This window comes from Bufo bufo, chromosome 1 (assembly GCF_905171765.1).
Source record: "Bufo bufo chromosome 1, aBufBuf1.1, whole genome shotgun sequence".
Taxonomy (NCBI): domain Eukaryota; kingdom Metazoa; phylum Chordata; class Amphibia; order Anura; family Bufonidae; genus Bufo; species Bufo bufo.
This window is the reverse complement of record NC_053389.1, coordinates 650,095,506-650,108,509: the sequence shown is the minus strand read 5'-3', so window position 1 is coordinate 650,108,509 and position 13,004 is coordinate 650,095,506. Positions and strand designations below refer to the sequence as shown.

The following is a 13,004-nucleotide window of genomic DNA, read 5'->3' as shown; positions in this document are numbered from 1 at the left end:
TAGTTATCTGTTGCTTCATTCTGGAAATAAAAGTACTTTTAATCCATATTTAAATTAGCAATTAAATTCACCGAGGGCCGGTCCAAGCAATTCCTTCCTTGATTGAAAGAAAAGGTATCATTACATTGACCTGAGCTGGCAAGACATTGTGTCTGGTTTAACAGTGAATCTCCTGGTGACAGATACCCTTTAAGTACATTCAGGGAAAAAAAAAAAAAGCATAAGAATTAGCTTTAACTCTTTCAGCCTCGGAGGTTTTCTTTGTTTTTGCATTAAAAAATTTTACTTCCTGCCTTTCTGCGGCCATATCTTTTTTATTTTTCCGTTCACATAGCCGTATGAGTGCTTGTTTTTTTGCGGGACAACTTGCACTTTATAATTCCACCATTTAATATTATATATGATATAGTGAAGAGCTGGAAAAAAATTCCAAATGGGGTGAATTTTTTTTAAAAAAATGACGCAATTCTGCAACAGTTTTATGGGTTTTGTTTTTACAGCGTTCCCTACATGATAACCAGTTACTTTCATTCTCCATGTCAGTACGATTACAGTGATACCACTTATTACCACACAACTAGGTCTAAATTTGTTATAAAGATGGTAACTGGGATACTCAATTACTATTATCTACACACCAAAAAAAAAGAGTAAACTTAATTCCCAAAAGTTTAAAATGTGATATTTATTCAATAACAACATAAAAGGACATATGAATACTAAATATATAATCGCTGCCAACATACGCAGAGACATCCAATTAACAGCACCACCTGACCTTAAATGTCTTACTGGTTACATATACAGTCAGGTCCATAAATATTGGGACATCAACACAATTCTAACATTTGTGGCTCTATACACCACCACAATGGATTTGAAATTAAACAAACAAGATGTGCTTTAACTGCAGACTTTGAGGGTATTTACATCTAAATCAGGCGAACGGTGTAGGAATTACTGTTTGCATATGTGCCTCCCACTTGTTACGGGACCAAAAGTAATGGGACAATTGGCTTCTCAGCTGTTCCATGGCCAGGTGTGTGTTATTCCCTCATTATCCCAATTACAATGAGCAGATAAAAGGTCCAGAGTTCATTTCAAGTGTGCTATTTGCATTTGGAATCTGTTGCTGTCAACTCTCAAGATGAGATCCAAAGAGCTGTCACTATCAGTGAAGCAAGCCATCATTAGGTTGAAAAAACAAAAACAAACCCATCAGAGAGATAGCAAAAACATTAGACGTGGCCAAAACAACTGTTTGGAACATTCTTAAAAAGAAGGATTGCACAGGTGAGCTCAACAACACCAAATGACCCGGAAGACCACAGAAAACAACTGTGGTGGATGACCAAAGAATTCTTTCCCTGGTGAAGAAAAAACCCTTCACAACAGTTGGCCAGATCAAGAACACTCTCCAGGAGGTAGGTGTATGTGTGTCAAAGTCAACAATCAAGAGAAGACTTCACTAGAGTAAATACCACTTCACCACAAGATGTAAACCATTGATGAGCCTCAAAAACAGGAAGGCCAGATGAAAGTTTGCCAAACGACATCTAAAAAAGCCTTCACACTTCTGGAACAACATCCTATGGACAGATGAGACCAAGATCAACTTGTACCAGAGTGATGGGAAGAGAAGAGTATGGGGAAGGAAAGGAACTGCTCATGATCCTAAGCATACCACCTCATCAGAGAAGCATGGTGGTGGGCATGTATGGCTGCCAATGGAACTGGTTCTCTTGTATTTATTGATGATGTGACTGCTGAAAAAAGCAGCAGGATGAAATCTGAAGTGTTTCGGGCAATATTATCTGCTCATATTCAGCCAAATGCTTCATAACTCATTGGACGGCGCTTCACAGTGCAGATGGACAATGACCCAAAGCATACTGCAAAAGCATCCAAAGAGTTTTTAAGGCAAAGAAGTGGAATGTTATGCAATGCCCAAGTCAATCACCTGACTTGAATCCGATTGAGCATGCATTTCACTTGCTGAAGACAAAACTGAAGGGAAAATGCCACAAGAACAAGCAGGAACTGAAGACAGTTGCAGTAGAGGCCTGGCAGAGTATCACCAGGGATGAAACCCAGCGTCTGGTGATGTCTATGCGTTCCAGACTTCAGGCTGTAATTAACTGCAAAGGATTTTATAAAGTGGAAGTTTGATTTATGATTATTATTCTGTCCCATTACTTTTGGTCCCTTAACAAGTGAGAGGCACATATGCAAACTGTTGTAATTCCTACACCGTTCACCTAAATTGGATGTAAATACCCTCAAATTAAAGCTGACAGTCTGCAGTTAAAGCACATCTTGTTAGTTTCATTTCAAATCCATTGTGGTGGTGTAGAGAGCCAAAAATGTTAGAATTGTGTCGATGTCCCAATATTTATGGACCTGACTGTAAGTAGTGAACTGGCACTGCATGAAGGACTAGTGAGCAGGGAAATACATCCTCTCTAATCAATATATGCATCAACTAGTCTAGATTTATTCCTAAATACAGTGACAGAAATGTGACCAAAATATTAGAGCTTCTTATACTATTAAAAGACAGATCATACCGGGATAGTGGCAGGGCTTGGTGGTAGCTGGCTCCTCGACACTCGTTTCACCGTCTCGCTTCCTCCAGAAGGACTTAATTATTGTTAATGTATACATACTCCAAAGTGCAGCAAAAAATACAACATAAAAAAGCAAGAAAATCCTCTATATATTCTTAGTAAAGCAGGCATCCCCCACATGTAAAACATTGGGAAAACAATAGTGATTTTACTTTATTCATTGTGCATTCTCTTACTTAATGTATTGACCGTTTATATTTTTCTAGACAGTTGCAATACATATGTAGTTATGAAGATACAAAGTCTACAGAGTTCCACAGTATCCAGACCAGGATGTGAGCCATGCTGGGAGCAAGACTACTCATTGTAAGTTATTTAATTCATTTATGCAATCTGGGTAATTATGGGAGTATTCCCATTTTATAAAGAGGTGGCATATTATAGAATCTGCCATCATTTTATGATTTATAAGGGGGGCAACTCTGGGACCATTATCATCCTGAGAATGCACGGTAGCACCCTGGCCACCCTCTGTCAGGGGAACTGCAACACAGTTCCATTCCAGTGCAGGGAAAACTAAGAAGAGGCCTCAGTGACACACCAGTGGCCCCTTCATTCTCAAGATCAATGGGGATCCCGGCAGGGATCATGACTAGGGATGAGAGGTACCTTAGAACTGAACCCGTTGTCGGTAAAAGGTTTTTAACAGTAGAAATTAATTTATAAAGAGACTTCGCGAAGTAATAACTTCGGCTCATCTGAGCCAATACATTCTAATACTGAACAGAGAGCTCGCTCCGTACAGTATTCAAACAAAGTTTTATGCAAATCGACTTTGGATGTTTCATCCGAAGTCGATTTGTTCATCCCTAATCATAACGTTATAGCATATCCTAATAATAAGCCGTCACTTTAAGATGACAACACAATACTCATTAAGGGCTCTTTCACACTTGCGTTATTGTCTTCCGGCATAGAGTTCCGTCGTCGGGGCTCTATGCCGGAAGAATCCTGATCAGTTTTATCCTAATGCATTCTGAATGGAGAGAAATCCGTTCAGGATGCATCAGGATGTCTTCAGTTCCGGAACGGAACGTTTGTTGGCCGGAGAAAATACCACAGCATGCTGCGCTTTTTGCTCCGGCCAAAAATCCGGAACACTTGCCGCAAGGCCGGATCCGGAATTAATGCCCATTGGAAGGCATTGATCCGGATCCGGCCTTAAGCTAAACGTCGTTTCGGCGCATTGCCGGAGCCGACATTTAGCTTTTTCAGAGTGGTTACCATGGCTGCCGGGACGCTAAAGTCCTGACAGCCATGGTAAAGTGTAGCGGGGAGCGGGGGAGCAGCATACTTACCGTCCGTGTGGCTCCCCGGGCGCTCCAGAGTGACGTCAGGGCGCCCCGATCGCATGGATCACGTCATCCATGCGCATGTGGCGCTCTGACGTCATTCTGGAGCGCCCCGGGAGCCGCACGGACTGTAAGTATACCGCTCCCCTGCTCCCCGCTCCTACTATGGCAACCAGGACTTTAATAGCGTCCTGGGTGCCATAGTAACACTGAAAGCATTTGGAAGACGGTTCCGTCTTCAAATGCTTTCAGTACACTTGCGTTTTTACGGATCCGGCGGGCACCTCCGGCAACGGAAGTGCATGCCGGATCCCAACAACGCAAGTGTGAAAGAGGCCTAAGGGATCAACTATATGCATGTACTATACCTATATATAAAATCCAGTATTTACCTGCTTAGCTATTAAAGGATCAACTATATACATGTACTCTACTATACCTATATATAGTCACAATATTTTCTGAAATTTAAAAAGTCTCTGTCATAACAAGTGATTTCTATGAATAAAGGAATGTATTTATGAAAGATGCTGCATGCTTTTGGACAACTCCTTTTGATAGAAAGGTACCATGAAAATAAGATGAGCACAGGATGTCCTGATGCTGGGTCTCCCTGAGGTAAACTGTTATCTGCGGGGGTACCTGACTAGTTATTCTGCAGTGCCACCACAGGGGAAATGAAAGAGGATCTGTCCCCTCTCCTGACATCCAACTGGCGTCATTTATATACAGTACAGACCAAAAGTTTGGACACACCTTCTCATTCAAAGAGATTTCTTTATTTTCATGACTATGAAAATTGTAGATTCACACTGAAGGCATCAAAACTGTGAATTAACACATATGGAATTATATTCATAACAAACAAGTGTGAAACAACTGAAAATATGTCATATTCTAGGTTCTTCAAAGTAGCCACCTTTTGCTTTGATTACTGCTTTGCACACTCTTGCCATGAACCCAATCAAGATGGTTTAGGGTGAGCTGGACCGCAGAGTGAAGGCAAAAGGGCCAACAAGTGCTAAGCATCTCTGGGAACTCTTTCAAGACTGTTGGAAGACCATTTCAGGGGACTACCTCTTGAAGCTCATCAAAAGAATGCCAAGAGTGTGCAAAGCAGTAATCAAAGCAAAAGGTGGCTACTTTGAAGAACCTAGAATATGACATATTTTCTGTTGTTTCACACTTGTTTGTTATGTATATAATTCCACATGTGTTAATTCATAGTTTTGATGCCTTCATAGTCATGAAAATAAAGAAAACTCTTTGAATGAGAAGGTGTGTCCAAACTTTTTGTCTGTACTGTATATATACATATATATTTATATTTATTTAATTTTATTACCGTCTTATCATCTAGTCATCATTTATGGCTTGTATATATGTACCCAACCATCCACTCATGTCTATTTGTATGTAAGCTTGAAAGCTCCTCCTGATGGTCATATCACCATTATTATTACTACTATTATTCCTCTTATAATGAGCTTTAGGAGCTTTTACACCCACCAGTGTGTTCTGATTATTATTTTTTATAACTGCAGAACCCCGAAACGCGTTGTCACATTAACAATAAAAACCTATTGGTTTACAAAATTCTGGTTGCGTCTTTGCACCTATTGTCCACCCCTACACTCGACCTCCAAGTCCAGTGGAAACATACCACTCACACTGACAAGCCTGTTTTATTAGCTTCATGCATTTCCCATGTAATAACAATTCTGAAGCATCTATTCTTATGTCTCTATGCTGTGTCATTCCTTTATTATTTATACTAAAAGTTATGAATTAATTGCTAGCAGTCTGCAGTAAAGGTATAGATGGGTTAGCAGTAGAGGGTGCTTCTGTCTCTGTAAAATCAGGGCTGCTGGTGTGAGACTATGCAGGGACACACCCCCAGTTGGTAACACTGATCTTTACCCTTACTGCAAGCTGCTGACAATTAATTCATGACTTCTAGTAGAAATAACAGAGGAATGGCACAACATAGAGACATAAGAATAGATGCCCAAAAATTGCTATTACATAGGGAATGCAAGTAGTTACATTGACAGTGAGAAGATGAATACGGCGGCACTGCCCACACTTGGTTTACAGCCCTGTAATTACAAAAAGCTGGTTCTGCGGTATGACGAACTTCGTATTGTGGTGCTCAGCGTACAGAAATCAGGCCAAAACAATTCACACTATGTAGAGAAGAGAGGAAAAGATTTGCGGCACTCACCGAAGTAGTTATGTTGTTGCAGCTTTATTCAGGCTTCATAAGAAGACAGTGCGCATATGGGATCCTGGGGCGGACACTCTGTAGCAAATAGTAGCGGCTACGGCCGTTTCGCGCGTGGGATCGCGCTTCCTCTGGCCACTATGAACGTCATGGCGCAGGTCTGCGCTTTATAGGGGCGGGATCCACGTAGCCGGCACCATAGGCTACAGCTGTGCACCGCAAGATTAGTGACATAAATACCTTAAAAATGGAACAAATACATACAAAATTAGTACAGAAATACCTATTAGAGTACAATTAAGGTATAATTTTGCAAGTTGTGATGAATACACAATCACCTTATCGCTAGAGATACGCATAATAAACTATTCAAACTCAGATGTTAAATGTCCAGTATTAACTGGCCGCTGACACAGGAACAGTATCCTGTTATATAAAGACCGACATGTCGTTCCTGTCATTTAACCCTGCTGCTCCCATGGCCCTAGTGAGCATAATCTGCAGGAGCAGGCGATGCCGATCCCCTCCCCTTGGGATGGGTCGGACATGTTCCACTCCCGCAAAGGAAAGACAACGCGGATGGGCATCATGGGCAGTGCGGATATGCTCAGTCATGCGTGGGCAACCTCTGCCCGAACGTACAGAGCCGACATGTTCGCAGATACGTTCAAATAGAGGGCGGATTGTTTTGCCAATGTAAAATCTTTTACAAGGGCAAAAGACGACATATACAACATAGAGTGTACGACAATTGATAAAGTCACCGACTACGTGCTTAGTTCCTCCTATCTGTAGCCATTTGCTACAAGTGTTAAGTGCACAAAAAGAACAGTGACCACATCTGTAATTACCTCTAGGTTTTTTGAGCCAGGTTTTTTCCTGGGGTGTACTAAATACACTTCTGACTAGCTTGTTCTTGAGGGTTGGGCACCTTCTGAATGTGACTAGGGGTCGTTGACTTGAGAAGTCATTCAAAGAGTGCAAGTAGTTACTACAACAGAGATGTCAGTAGAGGTGACTGATAGGTCCTCTTTAAGCATTACATCATGAAATGAATGGTCTATCTGTCAATTGCATGAATGTTCCAGAGACAGAAACATTGCTTGCAGCCACTCTTCACCGCGCTAATTGATGGAGGTCCCTATATGTCCCCTATATTTAGAATGACCTAACAGAGCATTTGAAAATGCAGTAGCTAATGTAAACCACATAATGTTTTACATAGTAACATAAATTGTATGGCTGAAAAAACACATCCATTCAGTTCAGCTTGTTATCCTGCAAAGTTGATCCAGAGGAAGGCAAAAAACCCTCATGAGGTAGAAGACAAGTTTCCTTAATTAAGGGGGAAAAATCCTTCCAGACTCCAATCAGAATAGCTCTGTGGATCAGCAACCCTTCTCTAGAAGAAACAACTTTACAAATTTCAATTGGGATTTGAACCCCAAACATTCTGCATGGTAGGGAGAAGACGTACCTCTATGCCGGGGTAAGTGACCTTCAGCACTCCAGCTGTTGTGAAACTACAATTCCAAGCATGCCCCATTCATTTCTATGAGAGTTCTGAGAAGAGCAGAGGAAGTGAGCATGCTGGGAGTTGTAGTTTCACAACAGCTGGAGTGCCGGAGGTTGCCTACCCCTGCTCTAGGCTATAGGCCTGCTAAATTAGTTTGTCATACTGATAAAAAATGGATGTTGAACATAGAAAATGTGGTGAGGCCAGCAAAAAAGATTTTTGTGCAAATTACTACTTTTTAAAGTCAAAAATTCTCTGCCATGCTGTTGCTAAATTTCCCCAAAAATTGTTAATTAGGTGGTTAGCTGGGTGTATTGTGTGCATTGAGGGAAGCATGTAATAATCCTACTTGAGCATAATCTAACATTTCGGATTACTACACGTCAAAATTAACTGTTTCTGTTTGGATTTGAAACTGTTAATAAAGTAATATTTTAAAAGAAACAAAAATCTGTATATCTGTTTGCTAAGCTTACCAAATCACATTTTTTTGTTCCAGTGACCTCAATGACATGCAAAGTGGTCTCCTTGTACAAGTTTGGAAGTGTGGCTGGATTCGAGACTCACTTTTAGGAAACGTGTGGATTCCCCTTCAGTTGGTCAAACATGCTACAGATGTATGTACGTCCACAAAGTGTAAAGATATTGTTCAGAATGTCTTTATGTTAAAAGAGACAGGGTATGGGAGGGGGTTTATAAGGTTTATAGAAGATGTCAATTAATGCACCAGTCTTTATATAGTTTGCACTGGAGTGAGATGTGCCTAATTAAATAATGTATTCCTCTAAATAAATTAGGGGTATCTCTGGCATTTTGGCTCCAGAAGGACAAATATATACCAGCTATAGGCTGGCATAGACTGGAGCTTTAATTTATCCCAGTTTTTCCTAACTAATGCAAGGCTGGGTCATAGAGAAGGCAAATTGGGTAACTGCACTCATGTTTCCACCATTTGAGTCTCCATTTATGCATTTTCTTTTAAATAACTAGCCACGGTTTGCAGAGACTACTGAAAGTTTACTGTCAACTTGGCCGCTACCTGACTCCATACTGGGAGGTCTCCAACAGCACCATCTTAGCTGACATTAGTTTTCTTCTACAATACAAAAATATATGATGTCATATATTACCATAAATACCTTGAGAACTAAAATCTTAAAATGTAGAGGTGTAAGAGAGCCCTGTCCTGTATCATTAATAGTACTGGTCTCCTCAATTGCAGCAGGGGGACCTTTTGGGACCCTTATGGCTTCTAGGCCCAGTTTTAGCAGTACCCTTTCTTCCCTCAATGGCAACATAAACAATATATTTCCTTTTTGTGTTCTTGCTTACTAAAAAAATGGATGACCCATATTTTCCCCAGGGGCCTCCACCAAAACGATTTGCCCAGAGCAAATGGAAGTCTATGAATGGTGCAGAATATTGTATAGGAATATGATATGATTCTTTGGTAGACCCAGATTTTGACACAGTAATGAGCCCCAGAGGTCCAGCAGAAGTGAACTGCATTTGAAGTTGATTTTTTATTGGCACTGGGGTCTATTTATAATGCTTTAATTAACAAAAAACTATTAGACCTTGATGGTACAGTATGTACTGTGGGTACAGTGATAACTACAGTTTATAATGCAATTAAAAATTATATTGGTTTTGTATGTATGAAGGCTGGTGGGCAGGATGATTTCCTCAGATGGGCCCAAGGAAGTCTAGTCAACACAATTTATTTTAAATTGGCCAGCACCTCTTACACACTAATCTGGGAATAATGTTAGGGGAATATTAATTAGACAACAAACTAGCCCCCTTTTTACCCTCCTAGGCAAATGCCTAAGTTCCAGATCAGAAATTACAGGACTGAAAATGCATAATATGAGTTGAAATAGTACAGTGGTCCCCCAAGTTACAATATTAATTGATTAATTTATCCGGGACAGATATTGTATGTTGAAATCATTGTAACTTGAGTCCATAACTTTGTGGAAAACTGGTAATTGGTTCCAAACCCAAAAAAAAACACAAAAATGTCATCCCAGTATAATAGAAAATGAAGATTTAAAGGGGTTCTGTATCTTTTTATTACTGATGATCTATCCTTATCAGATGCTGATGAGCAGGATATATCATCGGTAGTAAAAAAAAAAAAAAAGCTACAGAACCCCTTTAACACAAATAAGTAAATAACTAAGACAAAGTAAGTCCTTACATATAACAGCCAGGAATAAATGCTGGAAGTTGTAAATCACTTTCTTTGATGAGGACAGGAGCTTTTTCAGGGTCCTGTATAGCGCACAGTGTACCAGAAAAATGAAATGGAGCTGTGCTTACCTGACATCCAAAGGAGCTCATCCTGGCACAGACAGGAGACAGTACAGGACATTTAGTACCTCATTGTACTGTAAACATTATCTACTAGACAACCAATACAGGAGTTTTACCAGAGAAAGGGACATGTTGACATGTTTGGATCTGAGTCTAAGGTATCGTATGTTGAGTCTAGATTCAACTTATGATGGCCTAGAAAAGACCATTGTGAGATGAAAAAATTGTATCCTGAGATCATTGTATCTTGAGGGACCACTGCATTTTACATTCTGACTGGTTCTTTTATAACATATCAGGAAGGATCTGGAGAATGGTGGACATTATATTCAGAAGTCATTACAAATGGAGATGAGATTTCTGGTATCAGATCACCAACCTTGCATGAGATATTGCTGGATCTTTTCTTTGCAGTGCCATTTGGTAAGTAGAATACTGCTTGAAATATTTTAAATATTTCCTTGTAAAGTTAACTGGAACAGGCTCCCTGAAACAAAACAATGAAAAAATCTGGCAAAAGTCCAGCAAGCTTTCCATTTCAAAAGAAAGATACTTCCTTGTTTATACTGATATTACAAACGGCTCGTTGGAGCACTCACAGACCTCAGTGTTGAAGTACATTTTATGCCAGGGGAAACTTTCATATTCAGAGACTGTATATTAAAGTAATTACATTCATATTTAATATTAGAAATTAAGTTGAGTTATCCTTGTTTATTGTTACTGCATATAATGTGATAACATGGTTAAAGGGGTTGTCCCATCTGGGGTTGTGCAGGTCATATATATTGATGACCTATCATCGGGATAGGTCATCAATATCTGGTCGGCGAGGGTCTGACAACCCCGCTGATCATCTGTTTAAAGAGGGGGTGGTGCTCCACACGAGTGCTGCTTCCTGTTCACTATACTACGCGTTGTCTCCCTTGCGGTTGCGTGGTGAAATTAAGTAACTGCTCCATTCAAGTGAATAGAGCGAGTAATTGTTGTTACACTGCACTGCAAAAAATTCCAAGACGGGCACTGTACACATGGAGCACTGCCTCCTCTTCAAACAGCTGATCAGTAGGGGTGCCAGGGGTCTGACCCCCACCAATCAGATATTTATGACCTATCCCGATGATAAGTCATCAATATGTATGGCAGGACAACCCCTTTTAATGGCATATCTATCAGATATGCCATAAATGACTGACAGTTGTGGGTCTCACCTCTGGAACCTGTCCCTACCAAAAAAACAGGGCACTGGGAATGAAGAGGAGGCAGGGCATGCATGGTTCTCTCCATTCACTGTTATGGGTATTCCTAAAATAGACCTCAGTGCCAGGATCAGTAGGGGTGCCAGGGGTCTGACCCCCACCAATCAGATATTTATGACCTATCCTGATGATAAGTCATCAATATGTATGGCAGGACAACCCCTTTTAATGGCATATCTATCAGATATGCCATAAATGACTGACAGTTGTGTGTCTCACCTCTGGAACCTGTTCCTACCAAAAAAACAGGGCACTGGGAATGAAGAGAAGGCAGGGCATGCATGGTTCTCTCCATTCACTGTTATGGGTATTCCTAAAATAGCCGATCACAGTTACTCAGGTATATTCCCATAGCAGTGCATGTGCAGCCTCCTCTCCATTTCTGGCCACACATGAGTAGGTCCTGTTCTAGACATATGAGCAGGTCCCAGAGGATACTTGTGGATGTATCTGGTACTGCAGCTTACAGCTTTTTAAAGCTTGTTTGTCGGTTTGGCAATGTGAACATTGAGATGTGCAGTAAAGTCCCGGGGAAGCATAATAAAAGGGGTGTTGTTTGCATCGGGAGCGTGTCACCAAGGGGCCCGGCCTTGGTGGAGTAAAGGCCCCTAGATAGGTGGCCACTAAGTTAGCTGGTGGACACCAAAATAGTTAGAATAGCTGGTTCCAGCTAGTCCAGGGCGGTTTTTTACTGGGAACAGGCAATGTGCTGGTTGGGTGCCTTTTCCCGATGCTCCAGTCCAGGACTTAGGGCATGCTCACGTCCAGGGATTCCATTTAATCTGGTTTCTGGAATTGGGTGTCTCTCACTCTGGAGTGTTTTGTGAAGCAGAGTCCTGGTGAGGCTCTGTGTGAGTGGTCTCAGCCAGGTGGGCTGAGGGGCCACGAGGCTAGGCGATAGCCTGAACTTTGGTGGATGCGGTGATGCCTGTGAAACAAGGATCATGATGCCAGAGTCGGGAGGACTACTGGGCCACAATCCCCCAAAAGGTATTGAACTGTCACAGCTTGGAGGTTGCTGGACTGAATGGCTGAGGAAAGCCGCATTTGTGTTCCATGTGTGAACAGGGCTCTCTAGGTGAGTCAGGGATACGCTTATGTGTTAAGTTAGAGCCTAGCTGGGCAAGGGTTTGTTATTTTGTGTGGATGTCACACGTGATAAGTTGAAGCTGCGACTTCGTAACCTGTGCTTTGCTAAAGTGTCTGAAATAAAGCAAGAGTTTGGACATTATAACCGGCTCTGCGAAGATATCTGTGAGTGTGACCCCATGAAAGAGATGATCCCTTACAGTCAGTCAGCACTTTTGACCATGCTACAGCAAACTCATGACAGCACTAGTTAGTGGATGGGATAGCAGAACAAACAAACCTTTTCATCAGGAATAGTGAGAATATGATGTTTTATTATGTCAGATTCTGCTCTCTCAAGTGCCTAGGAGATGAGCTTTACTGTATACTACTCTCTACATTGAGCTGCTCCTCTGCTCTAAGTGAAAGTTTTAGCATCCAGCCAGGAGACCCCTACAATTGTCACTCAGAACATAGAGGAGGTGCTTGAGAGAGCAGAATTTAGAATTTACTTTCTGTTGGGTTCTCCCATTTTGTGTACTGTCATTTAGTATGTAAATAACAATACAGTTCAAACAGTGCCTAGTTAGTAAATGCCATATAGTTGGTGCCCAAACAGCACTTCCATACAGTTGCAAAAATACCAATGCTATACAGGACGACTATCATTGTACACCGAAAAAATAGCATAACATACTC

General features: G+C 41.1%; 1 protein-coding gene across 1 annotated transcript in view; it reads left to right on the top strand.

Moving 5' to 3' along the window:
• Positions 1 to 13,004, top strand: part of LOC120986414 (protein unc-13 homolog B-like) — a 238,915-nt gene that overhangs the window by 13,449 nt on the left and 212,462 nt on the right. Inside the window, exons 3-5 of the mRNA XM_040414973.1 lie at positions 2,834 to 2,933; positions 8,159 to 8,276; positions 10,278 to 10,401. Of these exons, the coding sequence (XP_040270907.1) occupies positions 2,834 to 2,933; positions 8,159 to 8,276; positions 10,278 to 10,401 (342 nt within the window). The remainder of the gene's footprint in view (positions 1 to 2,833; positions 2,934 to 8,158; positions 8,277 to 10,277; positions 10,402 to 13,004) is intronic.